This window comes from Aspergillus karnatakaensis (genome assembly GCF_047715665.1).
Source record: "Aspergillus karnatakaensis strain CBS 102800 unplaced genomic scaffold BJY04scaffold_30, whole genome shotgun sequence".
NCBI classification, from domain to species: Eukaryota; Fungi; Ascomycota; class Eurotiomycetes; order Eurotiales; family Aspergillaceae; genus Aspergillus; species Aspergillus karnatakaensis.
In genome coordinates, this window is record NW_027395742.1 from 96,328 (window position 1) to 118,240 (window position 21,913).

Genomic DNA, 21,913 nt, shown 5'->3' on the forward strand with positions numbered 1-21,913 from the left:
AATGGAGATGTCCTCGGTACCCTAGCAAGCATTATGTCGCTGTCTCAATGATGCACAGGACTGCACCTGACTAGAACTTGCGAAATCAATCTTTGGAGTTTTGCTCTCGACGAGTTGGAAGAAGAAAAAAAAAAAAACACAATCGAAGATTCGGCCAGATACTACAGGCCACCAACCGACGCTTAATCCTTCATACACTATCGACTGGCCGCTGCTGACGTGGAGGTCTAGCGCTATCGATAAGGATGAGTGATGCGACGACTTCTTATTGCGCGTTGACTCCGCTTAAATCGATAATTCGTCGTGATGGCAAATTGAGGGCGGTTGACCGTACGGAATGGAGAAGCCAAAGTGTGGCAGGAACACGAGCTGTGATTGGTTAACATATGGAATTCCGCGATGCAGCCTCCTGAGCTCCCCCTCCGAGCGTCCTCCGGCCGTTTCTCTTCGCTCATCCTGCTCTCCTCGTCCAGATTCCTCACATGGCCCCCCTCTGCTCTCTCACTTGCCAGAGCATCGCTCGCCTTCGAGTCCGTGCATTGGTCTGCAGGTCCCCAGAATAGCTGCAGAATGTCTCCACCAGGCGCGGATCCTGAACCATCGCCTCTCGCGCAGTGCAGCAGCGGACTGCCTCAGTCTCACTTAGTCTACCTCTAACCTTTGTCCACCCCGGGTCTGGTATGGGGCCAATTGAGAGAGGATGGAGCTAGGATCGTCCGGTCTTTCGCCTTTGCCGCTATCGTCTCCATTCCGTTTCCAGTCACTGTATCTCTACCGCCTTCAGCCCATGTGTGCTCCTGATAGGGCATCGAGGTCTTTTGCGCGGCCTCCCTGACTCTCAGAACAATAATGTTGGGAGCCAGCATCGTCGAGAGAGCGGTTCTAGTGGGGCAGAGGAGACATGCGCTCAATTCCCCTCCCCCGATCTCCAGCAGGCGCTGGAGGGGTATTTGATTCAAGAGGGCTCCCCTCCCGGCCCAATATTCTTGTTGGAGAGTTTAATCACTTCTGCCCCTTCGGTTGTGCTCTCTCTCTTGCGCCATGAGTTCTCTCACCAGCGGCCCTGCAGGTTTTCTCCAGATGGGCTTTGACCATCTCTACATTTCCATTGCAGTCACTGCCTTCCTTGTCAGTGCGCTTGTCGCAATTGTCCTCCTCGTGGCCTCTCAAAAACGCAGCAAGACCGACTACAACAGCGGTGTCTTTAGCTATTTGAAATTTATCTATGCGAGCTTTCTGAAGCCCCACGACAAGGGCGGAAATAGCCAGCAGGATGCGCTGGAGAGCTTCTACAAGACCCAAGTATGAGCTTACCTGGTCGCTGCCTCTCACGCGTCAATTAACCAGAATACAGGCTTCCGTGTATGATGCTACCCGCAAGCGTCTTCTCCGTGGTAGGGAGGACATGCTAGGTCTCGTTGCTGCTCAGCTCAAATACAAGGTCGAGAACAAGGAACTCGGAAAGGGGAAGCCTATTTGGGTTGATGTAAGATATCTATTCTGATATGGCCTACGTTGCGCTAACAGCTGGCTTAGATTGGAGGAGGTACTGGGTGAGCATCGCACCTGGCGCAGACATGAGTGATTAATCCTAACAGACTCATAGTTACAACATCGAAGCTATGGCGTCGTTCGTGTCCGTGCCGGAGTTCTTCTCTCAAGTATACCTCGTCGATCTGTCTCCATCCCTCTGCGAAGTTGCGCGTCAACGTTTCACACGCCTTGGCTGGAAGAACGTTACTGTTGTCTGCCAGGACGCACGGTCCTTCCGCTTGCCTGAGGATAACGTTGACCCGGGGAAGACTGATGGAACGGGTGCTGACCTGGTCACGATGAGCTACAGCTTGTCTATGATTCCTGGTAAGTACTGTCATATCTGCCTGGCCTGAGCACTCTCTGACAATGCGCAGACTACTACAGCGTGGTAGACTCGCTCGGAAAATTAGTGAAGCCCTCTGGATTACTCGGTGTTTGTGATTTCTATGGTAAAGCCCAAGACAAGCCTACAGCATAAGGAGACATACTGACCCATTGCAAAGTCCAAAGTATCGTTGACGTCTCCGCAAGGAACTACATTGGCGGTGCCTTTAACCGACACGTCAACTGGCTCGGCCGTGCATTCTGGCGTGCTTGGTTCGAGGCAGACCGTGTCAATCTGGATGCTGCTCGCCGAGACTACTTGGAATATCGCTTTGGAACAGTCATCTCAGCGAGCGAACGGAACTACCTCCTTGGCGGTATTCCTTACTACATTTTCATTGGATGCCAAAAGGATATTGCTCCTGGTCAAGCCAGCCGCGAGACTATCGAGAAGCTAGATGCATCTTTCACAGAATCCCCATACCTGTCACCAGCGAACCACCGCAAAGAGATGGACAAGGCCGTCGTCAAGAGCAGCCAGGAGATCCGTTCCAAGGCGTATGAATCAGCTGTTGTGAACCTGAGCGCCAACCTCCCCCTTCCGGCCGCCTTTTACCAGAACCACCATTACCGCATCTTCTACAACGATCTTCTCCCGAAGCACACCCAGTTCCAAAACGAATATATCTATGCCTTCAACTGGGAAGACCCCCGCGTTGACCACCGCCTACTGAACATCAAGCGCGACGACGTCATTCTGGCCATTACCAGTGCTGGCGACAACATCCTCGACTACCTGCAGAAGAGCCCGCGCCGCGTACATGCCGTTGACCTGAACCCCAATCAAAACCATCTTCTCGAGCTCAAGGTTGCTAGTTTCAGCGCCCTCGGCCACCGCGACGTCTGGAAGATCTTTGGTGAAGGAAAGCACCCCGATTTCCGCAACCTCCTCATTTCCCGCTTGAGCCCTCACCTGTCCAGCCAGGCTTTCCAGTACTGGCTCGAACACACTCACGTCTTTACCTCGTCTTCTGGTCGCGGTCTCTACGAGACTGGCGGCTCACGCCACGCAATCAAGATGTGCCGCTATCTGTTCAAGGTCTTCGGTTTGGAGGGTCAGGTGAAGAAGCTCTGTGAAGCCCAAACCTTGGCTGAACAGCGCAAAATCTGGCCACAGATCAGACGTGTTTTGTTGAGCAAACCCCTTAACTGGGCTATTGTTAGTACTGAGTGGTTTGCCTGGAAGGCAGCTGGTGTCCCTCGCAACCAACGAAACATGATTGTCGATGACTACTTCAAGCGCAACGGCCTCACGCAGGAGATGAAGAGCGCCAAGGATATTAGCGGCAAGTCTATCTGGGAGTATGTGGTTGACACACTCGACCCTGTTGTTCAGGAAACAATGGTCAGCAACGACAACTACTTCTACTTCCTCTGCTTGCAGGGCCAATTTTCAAGAAAGTGAGTACTCAAGCCTCCGGTCATTGGCCGTCAACTAATGTTCCATAGGTGTTCCCCCGCCTATCTTACTCCTCAAGCCCACGTCAAACTCTCATCTCCCGGCGCATTCGATGGCCTACGCATTCACACAGACGAGATCAACGAAGTCATCGGACGTATCACACCCCGGAGCCTGACAATCGCCGTGGTAAGTAAACGTTTGCTCTCTGCTCAATTCAGCACTAACACAAGCCATCCAGGTCATGGACTCAATGGACTGGTTCGACACTGACGGTGCCGCCGCTGCCGCGCAAGCGCGCAAGTTCAACCACGCCCTCAAAATGGAAGGCCGTGTTCTCCTCCGCTCCGCCAGCATCGAACCATGGTACATCAAGCACTTCGAAGAGAACGGCTTCACCGCTCGACGTGTCGGAGCTCGTTTCTCAGGTACCTGCATTGACCGAGTCAACATGTACGCATCGACCTGGATCTGCACCAAGACCAAGGAGCTTGAGCGCCCAACCAGCGACAGGCGATCCAACAGCGTCGACTACCTCGAGATCTAACTTTGAACAACCCCATGAGTTTCGCTGGCGAACACTACCTATTTATATGACATGACACCTTTCTGAATGACCTCTTCCTCTTACCTACTTGTTTACCATTTACACTTTCCCCCTTGCTCCTTGCTTTAGTTACACTATATATACCCACCTTTGCACGTTTGTCGGGTGTCGGGTGCATGGAAGTGGATATCTGATTCTAATGGCCGGCAGCACGATATGATCTCTTCCAAATATGATTAGCTAGATTTATGCAAAATAGAGCGTTTCCTTTTCCGCCAGTCTACGTCCGGAAGTAAGTCTAGAGTCTTCGCTTTGCTTCACGACTTTTGTCTATTCGTTCCTACCAACATGATACACATAAAGTATACAGCTCTAACCGCAGAGCAATAATCAGCATTAGGAGTCAGAATAAAGAAAAGAGAAGCTCCTGTACAGCAGAATACAAAGATAGGAGTAGTTGTCATCAAGAGAAACATAGAAGGGAAAGAAGAAAAAAAAAATGCATTATAAGCTATACTTCCCCGGCTTTCCTCTGTTAACTGGAGGGCAAAGTTCCCAACCAGGAAAGCCCGACAAGGCTTCTGGAGAAGCCCACCGCCAGTGAAAGAAGACTGAAGGGAGCCGAGAGCGCGTCAAAATGTCCAAACACATCCACGAGCAAGAATGGACAAACACATATTTCGAACCGTCATCTCATCAGATAAGGAGAAAAAGGGAGGTATGAGAGGTAGCGAGGTGGGGAGTTATTCAAGGCCTATCTATGAGCGGCCGTATCTGGTCTTTCCGAAAGAGAAAGGCACGTAGCGGTACTTGATCATGTGCTGGATTTGTCGGCGCACTGGATAACGGAAATTCATTAGCCACATTTTGTTTCCTTATCGTTCCTTATATTGTCCTCCAATATCGAAGATTCTCGCCTCGGGGAACACTCACTTGTCAAGATGAACAGCAAGATCCAGTAAACGACCAGAACCGGCCAGAAGACCGGGATATCGAAGACGGAGAACCAACTGCAGACGAAGCCGATGGTAATCGCGCGCGTGGCGGAGTGCCAGAACTTGAACTCGGGAAGGCGGCGGATGAAGGGACGGAACTCCTCGTCTTGCTTAGTTGGAAGGCTGGGTGCGCCCGCGTCGCCGTCTTCAAGACCCTCGTCTTGTGTGAGGGAAGGGTCGAACTTTGGTTGCAGGAAAAGGAGGAAGAGGTTTAGGAGGTAGATTCCGAGGGTGTATGCGACTGGAGGAGAGATGTTAGTTAGGTTGGTTGATGATGACGGCTTCGCAGTGATTAAGAGAGAGACGTACCAATATACCACCCTTGAGCAAGAACGATTCTCAGGAAGAAGACGAGAAGCAGGACGACTGTGCCGATCCAGCGATAGGCTGTGAATGGCGTGGAGGCGTCTAGGTAGGTTTGGTATTGCTGTGAACTTATTAGCATATATTCTTACTCATTTTGATCTCTTTATTGTTCCCAGTGCTCCCTAAGAAGGATACAGGACTAATAACATACTCTAGCAAGCTTAGACGTCTGCGCGGAAACAGCCATAAACGGCGTCTGCTCAGGCTCAGGGACATCCATTGCGGCGGCACAACAAAACACAACAAGAGAAATTCAGAGAAGAGAAAGTCGTAATTTAGTTAAAGAAGAGAAGCACACTTTAAGCACCAGCAAAATCGCAAATACAAGTGCCCTGGTGTTGTCGTGTTAAAGGCGGATACGCAAAAGTTGTCCACTTTCCCAAGCACCTTTGGCCTGCGAACTCCAACCAGTCCAAAGCGTTGCGCTTGACCTGTTTGGGACTGCTCAGCCACACTTGCGTGTTACGCCCCATTTACGCCTCAGGTGTCACTGATTACACGCTAGTCTAGATGCAGATGATGGCTTGGCTCCAATCTTACCTCGGACTCTCGGAGTAAGGCTGCAGCACGGGCGGTTTGCATCGGCAATGCGGGGAATCCCTACGTAGCTCCGGCTCATGGCCTAGGGTTCTTGACTTCATCGCAACAACTACTCAACGTCTCATTGCTGGTTTCAATTGAGTACAGATAGAATTAATCATCATGTTTGCTCGTCAATCCCCTCGAGTCTTCGCCCTCAAGCCCACCACCTACCTCACACGCACCCGTCTATACTCTTCCGCAGCCCCGAGCTATGAGCACATCCTCACTTCAACTCCCAAGCCTGGAGTCGGTCTGAGTACGTCCATATCAACAAACACAGCACATCTACAGCAATCTACATACTAACCCGACGACAAATATACAGTCACCCTCAACCGCCCCAAGGCCCTCAACGCCCTCTCCAGCCCCCTCTTCAAAGAACTCAACGATGCGCTCTCCAAATTCGACGAAAGCAAGGACATCGGCGCCATTGTCATCACAGGAAGTGAGAAGGCTTTTGCCGGTATATATTCCTCCTCTTTCCCCTTACGACAGACCTCGCTTTCCGCGATCGTGATTAAGATGGTAAATACTAATCTCCTTGATCCCGAATAGCCGGCGCCGACATCAAAGAAATGGCCCCCCTAACTTTTTCAGCCGCCTACAGCAACAACTTCATAGCCCCCTGGTCTCACCTCGCAACCAGCATCCGGAAACCCGTCATCGCCGCGGTCTCCGGCTATGCGCTAGGCGGCGGGTGCGAACTCGCCCTAATGTGCGACATCATCTACTGCACGCCCACCGCGACCTTCGGCCAGCCTGAGATCAAACTCGGCGTGATCCCCGGTGCTGGGGGCTCCCAGCGCCTGACAAAAGCAATTGGGAAGAGTAAAGCTATGGAATTGATTCTGACAGGGAAGAACTTTAGCGGCAAGGAGGCGGGCGAGTGGGGTGTTGCGGCGAGGGTTGTGGAGGGTGGGAATGCGGAGGTTCTTGGGGAGGCGGTTAAGACAGCGGAGACGATTGCGGGGTATAGTCGGGTTGCGGTTGTTGCGGCAAAGGAGGTGGTTAATAAGAGTCAGGAGCTAGGGGTTAGGGAGGGAGTGGAGTATGAGAGGAGGTTGTTTCATGGATTGTTCGGAAGTAAGGATCAGAAGATTGGTGAGTTATCTCTGTCCGTTGAAGTAAAAGGGTTGGTACTGACCGTAGCAGGAATGACCGCCTTCGCGGAGAAGAAGAAGCCGGAGTGGTCGCATGAATAAGACGGTGCGCTTGACTTATGATTCTGTACGGGAGATATAGAAGACTGTCATGAAGTAATTAAATTGTGTTGATTAAGTAATTATCTGCAAAGGCATCATTAGGTACACGCATTGCCTCGTAATATTATGTACATTCATTAGTTGATAAGTGTTATGCAATTTCGTCAAGCAGTAGCAGCTCTGAAGCAATAGCTCAGAACACACCGCGGTACTGCCTCTCAGCGTCATCGTTATGAAGAGCTTCCGTCTGGTAGTTGTCGACCACACGGCCCTCAACCGTTTCGTCGAAGACGTCAACTTGCGCCTTCTCGAAGTTGCGAGCGCTGACACCACGCTCGAATAGGACGTCGAGTTCGGCAAAAGTACGACCTCTGGGTTCAGGAACACGGAAGTAGGTGTAAATGATGCAAAGGAAGCAGATTCCACCCCAGAAAAGACCGGCAAAGTTGCTCCAGTCCCACGCGGTGGGATTGATCATGTATGGCGTCAGGACACCGCAGATAATTGCAACGATATTGTACAGGACACGACCGAGGACGACAGTCTTGATCTGCAACCGGCGAGTAGATATCTCTGCGACGAGGGAGTAGGCCACGGTTCCAACTGTCAGCTGGTAGAACAAGGCCCAGATAATCATCATTGACCCCGTTGCAAGGGCAGATTCGGTTCGGTGCGAATCTGGGACCAAGCCAAGGAAACCCATCACTAGCAACATGACGCAGAGGCCGCATAAACCGTAGAGATAAAGGCTCCGGCGACCGATACCCCGTGACATGAGGAACCATGCTCCAAAGACGCCGGCCATGTTGATACCGTACTGCCCCATTGCGAAAGAGTAAGATGTCGAATCCGGAAGACCAGCCTGTTGCAGGAAGTAGGTCGAGTAGTTTGAGAATGAGTTTCCGCTGAGGTTTTGGATAGCCCACACCATGCAGACGATTTCGGTGCGGCGCAGATCAACGCCCTTGAAGCAATCCAGATAGCTGGAACCTGAAGTAATCTTTTGCTCTAAGGCGGTAGTGTGAACCATCATGGCAATTGTCTCATCCGCATCAAAGTCGGTATCTCGGGTTGAGCTCGTCAGTCGGAGCAAGGCCTTTTTGGCGTCCTGCGCTCTTCCCTTCCGCACCAGCCACCAGGGAGACTCGGGTGCTAGGTAAATACCAATGAAAAGCGGGAGCGGCCACATCCACTGCAATCCGTATGGGATACGGTATGCCCATTCGTCATGTCGATCAATCATAGAGCGAATCACACCTATCCCAATGAGTTGTCCCAATCCCCAGCAGAAATTGACATAAGTTGTGAGGTAGTTTCGTAGCGCAACCGGGCAAACTTCTGAGGCGTAGGTAACACAGAGAGTCTGGAAAACTCCCCACGGAATACCGGCAAGGATTTCGGCAGCCAAAAGTGCTTGGACGTTAGGAGCCGTGAAGAAGATTGCTGTCCAGGCGGTGATGAGGATAAGACAAGCCATAACCACATATCGGTATCCAAACTTCTCGGAGGCCCAACCGTTGATCAAGAGACCGATGATTTCGCCAACGTATACGCCGTTACTCAATCCGGCTTGCCACTAGTGTTAAGAAAAAAAGTCAGTATACCTCCTGTATATCAATTGAGAGGGTTGGTTTACCCTTGCAGGCACCTGATATTCCCCGTCCGGGCCCAACTCGCCGTACTTCTCATTGAACTGAGGGAAAGCGTAGAAATTGTTGACAAGCGAGATATCATAGCCTTCCATAGCAATTGTAGTAGAGATAATCACGCTCCACATAACAGCCTTTGGATAAAGCTTGATTCCCTGCAAGAGGGTCATCTGCTGTTCCTTTTGAGCAGCAGCCTTAGCGTTCTGAATGACTTTTGCCATAGGCCCCGGAGACCCAGGTTGGTTCTCGGGACCATCTCTCTTGACCGGGGCAATCACATCCTGAGCCTGAGGGGACTCCATGTTGGGAAACCTGCAGTGCGGCAGTATCCGATCGAGAACTGGAGGTGGTGTTGGCGAGCTGCTCTGAGCGAAGAAAGTTGGATCGGTAGAGATTTATATCCGCGGCGGCGCGGCGGGGGCACGGAGAAGGGTCCACTTCAGCCCACACTCGCAATATTTTCTTCCGAAGGTGAACGAGTCGGAGAACGACTCAGCGAAGAGCATCCAAGGAAAAAGGCTCGAAAGCATACGGCGCTAGGACCAAGAGAGGAAAACGCAGCAGAGGGTGACATTCCCAGGTGCCGGGGTTTGTGGGGAACAGGGCCATTGACCATGGAGAAAATTCGCAGCCAAGCCCTTAGTGTTTTGCAGATACACGGGCCAGGTCTCAGAAGATCGCGGAGAGATCCTCTATTGGAGAGGCTTCGCAGGGAAGTTGCGTGTTAGAGCATGAGGGACTGAGGGTAGAGAAGGAGGGGATGTCCTAAGAACTCTAAGCACAAAGGAGGGGGAAATAAGAAACGCTCAGACGCAGAAGGTGGTGGTGAGAGCATGCGCCATCGCCGTTTCGGGAGCTGCCCAGGAAATCCTGCGAAAATCCTGCGACTCCAAAAGCTTCGTCTTAACCATTCTGAGCTCGCGACGTTCCATCCTACAATTCTAATTGTTTCTACAGCGTTCTGCTGAGTTTTAAGCTTCAGCAGGTAGCTATAGGCTATAGGCTATAGCCGGCTCGCTGTGTTACGAGGCCGAGTAAGACTGGGGATGTGCACAAAGAGTATGGTGTTCAAGTTGTACAGGAGTACTCCGAGTCGCGTTGCTCTAGCTCTTCATTGCTAAGATCGACAAAATCTTGAATTCCAGTGAAGACGGGTCGTTCTACTACCCTAGGTATAATCATCACAGTACCACAAGTAGGTCAGTATCGAGCAAACCGGAAGCTGGGTCGATGCGAGTCTGCCTCGATAACAATTCAAAGAAACGATCTTCACATTGCCAATCAAAACAAGTCATGGGACGTATTCTGTGGCGGCAAGGCTACTATTATTCTGAAGTAGCCGAAGGGGAGGCCGCCAGTATGGCGTTAGGGCAAATTTGGTACGTCCGCGCTGGCACGAGGCCTTGTCAAACCTCCGGTACGTGGTTTAAAATCGTTCAAAGGTAGTTAGGGTATCCTGGTCAAGGCGTATCAAACAGTATACAACTGTGATACTTGCAGACCAGGCTGTATCATAATCTGGGGAACTTGCACAATTTGTAGGGTGCATATCGTGGGCTTCCAGGATCTCTAGCAACAACAGGTAAGAAGAGACTCTTGCTTGAATCTTCTATAAAGTAGTAGTGACCGGACGTACGGCTTGAGCTCTGATACTTTCACGTAAGTTCTAGCGAGCCTGAAGTAGCAGGTGAGGGGGCTTGGTTCATGGTGTGCTCAGCTGAAGCCTCCCCTGCGGTTATCACACCACAGCGATTTGAATAGGCTATTCATGCCCGGGGGAGAGCTACCTAGGTAGCACGCCAGCTCGGGAAGGATCACCGCAGGCTCACTATGACCAGACCGGCGGAATCATCATCTTGCCGGCGGCATACGACTAACCATGCCGAATCGAAGCCGACGGTCAAAAGAACAAACAATATCATGTTGAACGCTGAGGAGACGCAGCGAAACTAGGGGTTAAAGGACATAATAGTCGAAGAGCATCCTCATGATCGCAAAGGACAGATCATCAAAGTATCCCGAGGGCCGACAGTGCCAGTCTGTAGTGCGGAGACTCCGGAGAGGAATCTCGGGGTCGGACGGGGGTGGAACAGGAACAGTTAGTAAGTGGAACAGGGCCAGACAGCGAGGCCGGGGCTCGATTTGTATGCTTCAACGAGATGATTAGGGGCTAGAATTCGGAGCAAGTCGTGAGGAGAGAGCTGATTACCAACAAGATCGGTCTGGTTGGAGTCGTGGCGGGCGTAAAAGTTGCCCATTTCGGGCAAGATGCCAGCTCGGTAGCACTTCCGACCTCGCATATTTTTGGAGAAAAGAGGCACAGAATGCGAATGCCCTCCTATGGATTAGTCTGGAAAGTGATACTTGGAGAAAATTCTGTCCTGAGATCGGCCATAGCCCATGATTTGATTGCTTCACAATTGAAGCTTCCAGACTGTATATAAACAGAACGAGGCCCCAAACCAATGGATTTGATGCCACTGCGGGAAGCTCCGATTCCCGAGGAGAACTGACTCTGGATTCCGCCGAGTGACTGCGTCTGATTCCGCGCTCCTGTGCGGGGGAGATGATCGCTGTGTCAAGATTTACAGATAGAAGGCCAGAGCGAGATCGGAAAGACCTTCCGTCTTTATGGTGGAGCTGCAAAGTTGACCTTTTCAGGCTTTGTGATTGGCCCAGGCTCTCTATACAGAATTTTAGCGCGTAGAAGCAGTTTTATATCTGGCGCAACAGGTCCCAGCTGCCATTGCTTGTTATTTGTCCCCTCACGGAAAACTCATATAAACCCCGCACCCACGTCTCTACCTCCCAGGATCTCCAAATCTTCCTCAAAATTCCATACCACCTGGCATATTGCGCCATCACCGTCAACATGGGTCAAGACGACGAGCAAAGTATGATTCCTTGCGCCGATATCTCTAGATCAATTCTAATGCTTTGCAGAGTCCTACCGCTACAAAGAGACTCCGGTCTACACCACATCAAATGGCTGTCCCGTACGTCATCAAGTTGAGAGAAATGAATCCAGCTAACAGACCATAGGTGATGGACCCCCAGGCCTCACAGCGTGTTGGCTCCAACGGACCTCTCCTCATCCAAGACTTTAACCTCATTGATATCCTCGCCCACTTTGACCGCGAGCGTATTCCCGAGCGAGTCGTCCACGCCAAGGGTGCCGGCGCCTACGGCGAGTTCGAAGTCACCGACGACATTAGCGACATCACCGTTGTCGACATGCTCAAGGGCATCGGCAAGAAGACCAAGACCTTCGTCCGGTTCTCAACCGTCGGTGGCGAAAAGGGCTCTCCCGACAGCGCGCGCGACCCCCGCGGCTTCGCCCTCAAATTCTACACCGAAGAGGGTAACTGGGACTGGGTCTTCAACAATACCCCCGTCTTCTTCCTCCGCGACCCCAGCAAGTTTCCCATGTTCATCCACACCCAGAAGCGCAACCCGCAAACCAACCTAAAGGATGCAACCATGTTTTGGGACTACCTCTCTACTCACCACGAAGCCGTCCACCAACTCATGCACCTCTTCTCTGACCGCGGCACACCCTACTCCTACCGCCACATGAACGGCTACTCGGGTCACACCTACAAGTGGATCAAGCCCGACGGCACCTTCAACTACGTACAGCTGCACCTGAAAACCGACCAAGGCAATAAGACTTTCACAGACGCCGAAGCCGGCAAGCTCTCAGCCGAGAACCCAGACTGGCACACACAGGACCTCTTCAACGCCATCGCCCGCGGCGAATACCCCTCCTGGACCTGCTACGTGCAAGTGCTCAGCCCCGAGCAGGCCCAGAAATTCCGCTGGAACATCTTCGACCTAACCAAGGTGTGGCCTCAATCCGAAGTCCCTCTCCGCCGCTTCGGCCGCTTCACCCTCAACAAGAACCCCGAAAACTATTTTGCGGAAGTCGAACAGGCCGCTTTCTCTCCCTCTCACATGGTCCCCGGCGTCGAACCCTCCGCCGATCCCGTCCTGCAAGCCCGCCTCTTCTCATACCCAGATACCCACCGCCACCGCCTAGGAACCGCAAACTACCAGTCCATCCCCGTGAACTGCCCGCTGCGCTCATTCACTCCCTTCCACCGCGACGGCGTCATGGCCGTTGACGGCAACCACGGCGCAAACCCGAACTACCCTTCCACTTCCCGGCCTCTGCAATATAAGCCTGTTAAGAACCAGGAGCACGAGAAATGGGCCGGCGCTGTGGTTACTGAGCAGCTTCCTATCACAGATGATGACTATGTGCAGGCGAATGGCCTCTGGCAGGTTCTGGGGCGGACGAAGGGCCAGCAGGAGAACTTTGTGGGGAATGTTTCGGGACACCTTGCTGGTGCGGTTCCGAGGGTGAGGCAGGCGACGTATGCGATGTTCCGGAAGGTAAATGAGGATCTGGGAAGGAGGATTGAGAAAGCGACGGAGGGGAATGTCACCGAAGCGAAGGCGAAGTTGTAATTTAGGACCTTGTAGCATGAGGGTGTGGATTTAAAATGACATTTTCTTTTCTTGATCATTCATGCGCCAGGAGTATGCAGCCCCGGCCAATCTAGGGTTCGAGCCCCGGAGTATATAACTTGTTAGACGGATAAAGTTGAATAATTCACGTGTACTATCTAATGCTATGTATGCTAAACAAAAGCAGCGTTCTGATTTCTAAACTGCTAGAAGAGATCCAAGTAACCCGCAGCAGGACTCCTAGCAACTAGTACACTACTAGGCAACAATATGAAGGATAAAGAAAAATGCACCATAGCGCCATGTGAACGCCATGTTTACCGATGAAGCTACGCCAATGTGGGAAAGATCCGGGTTCGTATATAGTCGTAAGAAATTAGGTTGCTGGTGATTTCACAAAGGTGGAACTGGTGCTGGGGTGATGAGGTGGCCTGCCGCAGTAGGGCTGTCGTGACAACCAAAAAAGAATCCAGGGGTTTCGCATGTGGAAGTTCCAGGAGTGGAGGTTGGCGACGTTGGATCGCGGCAGCCAAACCATCCTGGATCCTTGCATGATGTGGTTGTGGTGGGTGCTTCAGTTGTGGTAGTAACTGATGGGCTTGTTGGATCATTGCACCCAAACCAGCCAGGAGTTTTGCAGGTAGATGTCGTTGTTGTCGTGGTAGTAGTGGTGCTAACAGTGGTCGTTGTGCTCTCATCGAGACACCCCCACCAGCCAGGTGTTTTGCATGTGGCTGTTCTGGTTGAAGTCACTGTGGTTGTTGAGGAAGGAGGCGAGCTTGTTGTGGTGGGCTCAGAGCCGTTACTCCGGAAGAACTTCCACAATTCGCAGTCATAGCACTCCTCTTCTGGCACGCAACGTGGAACATCATCATACACCTCGAGAACATCTGATATCACGGCTTTGATGCGATGTGTACCAATTGCAACTCGCCAACCCTTGTCCGCAACGGTGTCATAAACACACATCGAGCCCGTGTGACATGCAGACTCCATCGCATAGCCACCCCAAGTACAGACAGAACTGACCCCATTGCATGTACCCATGTATACAGGGTCTGCAGTATGCCCAAAGTGATAAGATCCAGTATTTTTCCGGGTCTGGGGCAAGTTTGGATCCTGTCCTGGCGGGCTTGGTAAGCCTAATCGCGCAGCTGGGAGTGCTTCAGGAACAGCCTCGAAGGTGATAACAGGCAAACCGAATGTTAAACCAAGCAAGCTGGCCATGGCCCCGCCTAAAGAGTGGCCTGTAAGCCAGATATTAGCTTCCGGGTAGAGCTCGGTGACGTTCGAGTATAGGTCCAGCGAAGCGCGGTAGTATTTGTTCTCATCATTCATAGCTTCAATGATGCAAGTCAAATTGGCGTTAAAGGCAGATTGTTGACAATCGCAAACCTCCCGCCACAGGTAAGAGCCACCCTGACCACAGCAACAGCTGAAAAAAAGATTATCATTCACCTTGTCGTTGGTGGTCGTTCCAGCCCCATCGAATAGAGCGGGAGATGTTCCCTTCAAGGATATAACGATGGTGCTATTAGTCTGATCCGCATAAATATGACCTCGGAGCCCATCATTTTGCCATCCAAAGCTCGTAGAGTAGTTGAGCTTTCCATTGATATCCTGCCAGTCCTCAGTTCCTGGCACCTCGATGTAGTCATTCGCCGTCATCTTCGCGAATGTCAAAACAGTGTTCCGATCTGTAACGTTAGGACCTGCTACAGTATCTATAGTCCAGTCTGCCGGTGAGAGTATTGTTGCTGCTCTAGAGCTCCTTGTAGCGGCTAAGTGTCCTTCAATCACTTCCAGGCGTCGATCGGCGAGTCTCTCGATGTTAAGGGGCTCGGAAGAAGCAACCAGCGGTATGTCTAGCGCGGCAAGTTCAGAGTCCTCCACGCCATCTTCTGATACGGTTCGTAGTTGGGTGTGCGGCTTGACATCAAGCCTCCTGTGAAGCTCGGGGTACTCGTAAGCCCCTCGCTGGACGATGTGGCGAAGGGTCTGGAGCAGGTTAGTAGGCCTGTACCACCTGCAAATTCCACAGAGTAGAACTCACAAATCCGTGTGACCCTGATAGAGAAGGGGTGTCGGCTATGGGAACCTGCGGAGGGAGAAAGGGCGACGAGTCTTGCGACCCGAAGTATACTGGCAGATAAGCTGAGGCGCTGGGAAGCACAGCGGCAGATAAAAGCAAGCTGAACAGGCTCTTGCCTAGCGCAGGACGCTTCTTCCGCCTATAGGGTCGATCCATGCTTGAAGACAATGGAGGAGATGCGAGTTCTAGGTAAACTCAAGGAAGAGGCGCAGATGGCTGATAGACTCGAGGCACTTATCGGTGACGCAGCTGCTGCGGAGAAGGGGCAATCACGTGCTTTTGCGGCCTTGTCACGGGAACCTTGAGGTTGGAGGACAAAGTTGCTACAACCATCAATCTCACCCTCCAGCTTCAGTCGTCAGGTGAGGATTGATGTAACGCTTCGAAATGCCGCAAGTCTCTAAATAGTCGCTACCTGCCATCGCTTCATCTTGAACTTTTCCTGATACCCGAGCATTAGGCTCTGATCCCCGCTCGCCAACATAGCTCCAAGTTGCTGCGGGGGCAGCTCCTGCACGATACGAGTACAATTCATGTGCTACGAACATGTCTTCTAACTCCTCCGATCATGGCTCCGCGAAGCCCCGCTTGCATACTACACGCTCCTTTCCACGAATGGACAGTTCTTCGGATCCTAGCCCGTACATTCGCTCCAGGGCAAAGACCGTGCAGTCCGTTGCAATTCCGGAGACGGTGGACGCCGATGCACTTCCCTTAAGCCTATCAGGAAACGAGGAAGAACAGGGCAGTCCGGATGTGTTCGAAAAACCAGGCGTATCTGAGCAGTCAGTTGACGATGGCTCTCCTGGCGAGGAAGCCTCGGTGCTTTCACGAAAGGTACAGAATCAACCAGAGGATTTGCCAATCGAGTTGATAAGTCTAACTGACCGGTAATACATCCCCATCTTTCTCTGCTTCTGTTGCTAACGATGCACAGCTTTGTCAAATCTCTCAGCGACCGAGTACACTCCTCACCCCCTACAATAGAAAGAATATCAAATCTCTTCCAAGAATTCTACCTCCGAGCGGAGTCACATATAGCCACACATATATCTGCACTTGCCTCTCGCATAAACAGGGACCCTACGCCGTATCCCCCCAATAGTAAAGATGCAGACGCCTCCAGCCGCCAAATGTTGACAGCGTCGGAAGTTACTGAAAAGAGGACTGCTAGAAAGCTTCTCGCATCCAAACGCGTGGATCTGGAAGAAGCTGTTGAACGAAGAGCTTGTGAAAGCATATATGACAAGATATGGAGACATAACAGCACATTGGATGATGTCAGAGATGAGAAGCTGCGATCAAAAACGGCGGCGTTGCTTTTGGTTGGGATCAACCTAAAAGAGCTCGGTGTCGATATTGACATTACCGCAGTTGACGAGAAGAGCCAGCAAGAGGCTGATGACTGTCTCGCGACTGCTCGCGATTATCTCAATAAGATGAACGAGGAAAAATATCCTTTAGGGAAGCTTAGGCACCTCGCTGCGTCTCACAAAGCAATTGTCGATGCCTTGACGAAGCTGTTACCTTCCTCTTCCTCCGCCGACGAGATCCTTCCGGCTTTGATCTACACACTTGTCACTTGTCCGCCTGAAGGCATGAACATCATAAGCAATCTTTCCTTTATTCAAAGATTCAGAGCGAGTAGTAAAGTTGATGGCGAATCTGCTTACTGTTTAACCAACCTCGAGGCCGCAATCAGTTTCCTCGAGAACGTGGATCTATCCGAGCTTCGCGCAGAAGAATCTGGAGAAGGGCAGACAAAGACCGACAGTGGCTCTGTGGCGCTTTCCGGAGACATTAATCCTCTTCAACCCGCCATAGAGACGCCTACATCATCTATTTCTTCAGTGACCGTTTCTGCAGACCCTCCTAAGCCGACTAGAACCGAGCCATCCGAGTCACTCCCTGGCCCAGCACCCGCTCAACAAGGACGCCTGAACACGCTCTTCCGGCCTCCCTCTGAGGTTCTAGGCGCTGCCAATGATGCTGTCCGTAGCACCGCCGACCAGGGCTTGAAAAATATCAGCGCAACACTAGACAGCAGTTTCAATTTTTTGTTTGGCCGTCTTAAAGAGCTACAGTCAAACCAACCTCCAGGCACGGATGGAGCAACAAGTCCTGTGCTACCGAAGACGCTTGCCGATGCCAGACGACTAGTTACAGCCCCGATATCCGGCGCCAGCGCCCAGGCGAACAAGGAGACAACCATCTCCACTGAGCCTCCAGCTCCAGAGCCATCCCGGTTAAGGCGCATCAGTTCCAAGGCAGAAGATACTTTTAATGGGCTAGTAGCTGGACAGCGGACTCCCCGTGATCGGAGTACAGATAGTGTGCGCACTCAGGGCTCCAGAGCGTCAATAGCTGCGTCAACCCTGTCAAAAGACGATAATCGAGCTCAAAACCCCAACTCCGCATTGTCGACCCCCACTCTAGAATCAGTGAGGAACTTCGGTAACACCCTCAACCCACTCAATCATATTCCAGGAATGATCAGGGGCTTCGGCCGTGCCACACCTGAATCGACCCCTTTGCCCACTCCTTCTCTCCCAACTCGACCCAAACCTACAACAACAACAACAACACGCGAAACCAAGATTGACCCGCCGATCCAGCGTTTCCTCCAGGCTCAAAATGCGAATGACTTGACAATCGGTGACGTAAGTGTCTTGTTGGAAGACTACAAGCGTATCTCTGCAGCACTCACAAAACAAGGCTCGACATTCAAATAGTCTCTTTTTCTCTGCGCAAGTTATTATTTGAAGCGAGGCATTTTTCCCAGCGATATCCATACGGATATGTTTTCTTATGTTACATACATCTGTATATTAGAATGTCTGGCTACTGCTGGTTTCGGTGTTTTGGATTAGTTGACATCGACATCAAGGTGCGATTTTGGCATAAATTGGAGTTAACAACGCAGTCATTGCAAATGGACTTTCCTCAACAGGGTATATCAATGCTTCTAATAGATACCGCAGCACTCAACCATAGATGAAACAGGACAGTTTCTGACGTGCATGGCAGCCATCTCAGGCAGCAGCCCGTGCAGAAACAGCACGTAGCACATATAGCCCATGGAAGAAAAAACGCTGAAAATAAATCCATCAATCGGATTACCATCAAGGAGACCTTCCCCTCAGAACCTCCACGCCGCCAGCCCTCATCTCCTCAAACTTCCCCGTCAACTCCTTCGACTGCTCCTCCACCAAATCATTCCTCCTCTTAATCTCCGCCTCAAAGACCGCCGCCGTCTTGCGTCTCTCATGCCTCAGATCCTTCATCTTGACCATCATTTTACTGAATTGGTTGATTAGGACGTCGCCGCACTCTTCCCATTCACCCATGGGGAGTTTCGAAAAATACTCTCCCCGTTCTTGCTCCGTGAGACGGAGCAGGAAAGAAATTTTGTCTTCGTCTTTGTCCTTTTCAGGTATTGTTTGAGAGGTGGCTTCTTTGGGTTTGGATGCTGTGGGTGTGGGTGTTTTATCAAATGGTTCTTCTTGTAACTCGGTGAAGGATTTCGTACAGAGGATTTCGGGCGGGTAGTCGGGCTCTAGAGGGCGTTTTTTGGTGGTCGATTTACCGTGGAGTTGGATTTGGGTTTCGGACGTGTCTGTGGCGATTCTTCTGATCGAGGTACGTCGTGAGAACGGGTCATTCATGGACGAGTCGTTTTCCAGGTCGTCGAAGTTCGTCAGGTCGAAGGCGTTGAGCGATTGAAGGCTATCTTGGCGGGTACGTTTGTGGGTTTCTGTGAAGAGTCCCAGTCCTTCGTCTGGGACTTGGAGGTTGTCGATTGGTTTGGCGGTTGTTGTTGGCTCCTTTTCTCGCTCCTTGGCCTTGCGGGAATGTGTCCGGGTGATGCCCGTGCTGTGGTGAGTAGGCGTTAGATCTAGCTGTTCGAGGAGAGACGGCTTGGGCGGACTGAATCTTGTCCGAGGCGTTGCGGTCATGCTCCGTGGAAGGGTGACTTTCCTACTGCTAGCAGGAAGGGCTTTCGTAGTTGATGCGACTGGAATATAAGACTGGGGCTTGGTTGGCTCCGTTTGCTCCCCGTCATCGGGGTCATACCGCTTCCGACTTGCGGACCAGAAGCTCTGAAGTCGTCTGCTGAGAGGCTCCTCCCCGCCGCGGTACCTAGGCACGTAGCGCTGATCATCTGTATCATTCGACTGCTCGTCGTCACCAGCCGTAGAGGTAAGCTGACTCGTATCATCGCCGTCATCCAAGTCAAATCCAGCTGACTTTAGGGCTCTGTCGCCCAGTCCCTCGTACCACTTCGAGTCAGGATTACGCCGAGCCGCGCGAAACTGGCGCGGTGGTGATGGCGACGGCTGCGGTGGGTAATTGCGCATGTCTGCAATCTGAATAGTCGATTCAGGATCTGTAAGCGCAACTGCCGTATGAGGCATTCGATATGGCACATCATCGTTGCCAATCACGCTTGTCGCAGCAATAGTCGACTCGTCAATGTTTTCCACATCTGTGTCGAATGCGTCTCTATGGACAGGTTTCTCAATTGGTCCTTGATCATGGATTGGAGAGCCATATCGATGTACTGCCGCTTGTCTATTTGATAATGGAACAGGGGCGACCAGAGTGGTTTGTGGAACCTCCACACGTGCTTGCTCGGCGAGAGCCTGCCTTGACTGTAGTTGTGGATCATTTAGTCGAGGTTGATGTTGTCGGTTCTCCTTGGAGTGCACATAGTCCCCCACACCCATGTTTGCTGAGCCACGACTGGATCGGGGATGAAGGTATTTGGGATCCCAGAATGGTAGTATCACGTCATGTGAATGCAGTTATTGATAGGTTCAGTTTGCACAGAGCTAATTGGTTTTTTTTAAGATCGTTTGAAGATAGAAAGGTGCGTCTGGAGTTGTTCGAAATTCATGCGAGACGCGTTGAAATGGATCCTCAGGCACGCCAAGCTTACCTCATACACAAACAGTGATACAACAACAAAACAGTTGATCAAGATATGACAACTTGTTCCATACTGCTTTTAAGAGCATTGTGAGAGGTATTATACAGATACATTAAGCGTATTAGTATTTAAGATGCGGGAGGGGGATATAAAGTGTAGAGTGTCAAAATATGTTGTATGAATTTATTGAATGAGCCCCCCAGTCACTCAAAACGACTCAGGAGAATATACAGACATGTCATCTTCAATGTGAAAGTCTGCAAGTCGAGAAGACACACCTCTCTTCCGTTGTCGAGCTTTATTCATGAACTCCTCCGATTTGGCTAACTCGGATTGTCTTTTCTCCATGGCGAGTCTCCTTTCTCGCCTCGCTTGCACAGAAGCAGGCTCTGCTGTAGACATAAAGACATCATTGTCATCATCAAGGTTTCTTCCATCGTAGTCATTATAGCTGTCGTCGTTGTTGTTGTTGTTATCCTCCTCCTCCTCATCGTCGTCGCTCTGCCCAGAAGAAGGTACGCTAGAGACGAGCAGATCAGCAATCCATAAAGATACCATGCCCCGTAGCTCGAGCAGTTGTGGACTATCTGAATACGGCGGTGATGTGAGAATTCCATCCATACGCCCAGCAATCCTATCAGCTTCGGCTAATTCGTTCGCCCTGATACCGGCTGTCAGTCGATTGTGCCTCTCCTTCCAGCCGTTACGGTTATCGGTCTCAGGTGGTTCATCATCATCATCCCACGTCTCTCGGTATGAAGACGTATCTCGCTCATCAAGAGCTCTGCGAGCAGATGTGCTCTCCTCCTGTGCGACATATATCCAGAGGCCAAACATAGCAATGTAAAAGTGCAGAGCACTTGTTGCGTTCGGTGCAGTCTTTTGGTACGGATGCTGAACGATGAGCGTTTCGTAGTATTCTTTGGCGTCTTCGAACCCCTTTCTAGTAAACAGAAGCTTTGGAAGCTTGTTATCTCTCATATGGGGCTGGTCAAACTCGATGTTTGCGCCCTCGGCGACTTTGCCGAACTTCTTCTGGTGGTCTTTGCGCAGCAAGATCTCTGCCCCAATGCCCCATCGATCCTCAGCGCGCACATCAATCGAATGGCCACTGAACTGTTCCCTGATTATGATACCCCACGCTCTGCCAGCACGGAGGTAGTCACCTTCGAGTAGACACCGGTGGAGCATAGATGTAAGCACGGCAAGATGTCGAAGTCGAAGATTTCCCTGATGTGCCGCGGACTCAGGAGTATAAATAGGCGGCGAAAGAGTCGACAACTGCTTTAGAATCGAGCCACGATTATTGACCGTGCGATTATTCTCCTTGACAGGTCCATGGGGGAAATGGCCGCCAGGTATTTTTTCGTCAAATGATAGACCAGCAACGCGATATTGGCGAGCCTCATCAGGTGATAATACTATAGATTGAGCCGTGTAACCATAATCTGATACGGCATCAGTCGTTTCGCCTTCATCGCCACGGCCGTACCCATCGCTTTCGTCTCCGGTATCATCCTGGATTTTGCGCTTTCTGGATTCATACTTGGCGACCCTGAGGCTAGGGGTTTGCTGCCATACCGGAATTGGCAAGGAGAATGCCGACGCCGACGGATCGGCTGCCATGGATGTTCAAAAACGGATCAAATCAAGCCATCTATGCCTCATAGGACCGTGCGAGTTGGCTCCTAAGGAATGATGATCAAACAGTCATCTGGCTGTTTCATTCAAGCCGGTAGAGTATGAACCTGCGCTTGTTCC

At 51.4% G+C, this 21,913-nt stretch overlaps 8 protein-coding genes across 8 annotated transcripts; 4 read left to right on the plus strand and 4 right to left on the minus strand.

Annotated features, from left to right (window-relative positions):
* Positions 1 to 1,026: 1,026 nt before the first annotated feature.
* On the plus strand, positions 1,027 to 3,866 carry BJY04DRAFT_228542 (class I SAM-dependent methyltransferase; the record flags this gene model as incomplete). Its single annotated transcript, XM_073718865.1, has 8 exons — positions 1,027 to 1,302; positions 1,355 to 1,486; positions 1,537 to 1,553; positions 1,607 to 1,860; positions 1,911 to 1,985; positions 2,040 to 3,321; positions 3,370 to 3,508; positions 3,561 to 3,866. The coding sequence occupies exons 1-8, from the start codon at positions 1,042 to 1,044 to the stop codon at positions 3,864 to 3,866; spliced, it is 2,466 nt and encodes an 821-aa protein (XP_073570255.1). The 5' UTR covers positions 1,027 to 1,041.
* A 239-nt stretch (positions 3,867 to 4,105) lies between these two features.
* Positions 4,106 to 5,584, minus strand: BJY04DRAFT_191272 (Rer1 family protein). Its single transcript, XM_073711619.1, has 4 exons — positions 5,379 to 5,584; positions 5,171 to 5,288; positions 4,800 to 5,102; positions 4,106 to 4,704 (listed from the first exon to the last, which is right to left on the minus strand). The coding sequence occupies exons 1-4, from the start codon at positions 5,445 to 5,447 to the stop codon at positions 4,625 to 4,627; spliced, it is 570 nt and encodes a 189-aa protein (XP_073570256.1). The 5' UTR covers positions 5,448 to 5,584; the 3' UTR covers positions 4,106 to 4,624.
* A 291-nt stretch (positions 5,585 to 5,875) lies between these two features.
* Positions 5,876 to 7,147, plus strand: echA (enoyl-CoA hydratase echA). Its single transcript, XM_073711620.1, has 4 exons — positions 5,876 to 6,065; positions 6,135 to 6,272; positions 6,365 to 6,910; positions 6,962 to 7,147. Exons 1-4 carry the CDS (start codon positions 5,930 to 5,932, stop codon positions 7,009 to 7,011), a joined length of 870 nt encoding a protein of 289 aa, XP_073570257.1. The 5' UTR covers positions 5,876 to 5,929; the 3' UTR covers positions 7,012 to 7,147.
* On the minus strand, positions 7,148 to 9,135 carry BJY04DRAFT_191276 (putative MFS alpha-glucoside transporter). The gene is made up of 2 exons (XM_073711621.1): positions 8,648 to 9,135; positions 7,148 to 8,587 (listed from the first exon to the last, which is right to left on the minus strand). The coding sequence occupies exons 1-2, from the start codon at positions 8,960 to 8,962 to the stop codon at positions 7,205 to 7,207; spliced, it is 1,698 nt and encodes a 565-aa protein (XP_073570258.1). The 5' UTR covers positions 8,963 to 9,135; the 3' UTR covers positions 7,148 to 7,204.
* Positions 9,136 to 11,332: 2,197 nt separating this feature from the next.
* BJY04DRAFT_78100 (catalase) lies at positions 11,333 to 13,268 on the plus strand. The gene is made up of 3 exons (XM_073721066.1): positions 11,333 to 11,554; positions 11,604 to 11,656; positions 11,703 to 13,268. The coding sequence occupies exons 1-3, from the start codon at positions 11,533 to 11,535 to the stop codon at positions 13,128 to 13,130; spliced, it is 1,503 nt and encodes a 500-aa protein (XP_073570259.1). The 5' UTR covers positions 11,333 to 11,532; the 3' UTR covers positions 13,131 to 13,268.
* A 1-nt stretch (position 13,269) lies between these two features.
* On the minus strand, positions 13,270 to 15,426 carry atg15 (triglyceride lipase ATG15). The gene is made up of 2 exons (XM_073721067.1): positions 15,184 to 15,426; positions 13,270 to 15,128 (listed from the first exon to the last, which is right to left on the minus strand). The coding sequence occupies exons 1-2, from the start codon at positions 15,376 to 15,378 to the stop codon at positions 13,524 to 13,526; spliced, it is 1,800 nt and encodes a 599-aa protein (XP_073570260.1). The 5' UTR covers positions 15,379 to 15,426; the 3' UTR covers positions 13,270 to 13,523.
* A 132-nt stretch (positions 15,427 to 15,558) lies between these two features.
* On the plus strand, positions 15,559 to 18,112 carry BJY04DRAFT_78110 (VPS9 domain-containing protein). The gene is made up of 2 exons (XM_073721068.1): positions 15,559 to 16,112; positions 16,160 to 18,112. The coding sequence occupies exons 1-2, from the start codon at positions 15,769 to 15,771 to the stop codon at positions 17,952 to 17,954; spliced, it is 2,139 nt and encodes a 712-aa protein (XP_073570261.1). The 5' UTR covers positions 15,559 to 15,768; the 3' UTR covers positions 17,955 to 18,112.
* Positions 18,113 to 18,129: 17 nt separating this feature from the next.
* Positions 18,130 to 21,778, minus strand: BJY04DRAFT_228544 (extracellular mutant protein 11-domain-containing protein; the record flags this gene model as incomplete). Its single annotated transcript, XM_073718866.1, has 2 exons — positions 18,130 to 19,919; positions 20,384 to 21,778. 2 exons carry the CDS (start codon positions 21,776 to 21,778, stop codon positions 18,345 to 18,347), a joined length of 2,970 nt encoding a protein of 989 aa, XP_073570262.1. The 3' UTR covers positions 18,130 to 18,344.
* Between the last annotated feature and the right edge of the window lie 135 nt (positions 21,779 to 21,913).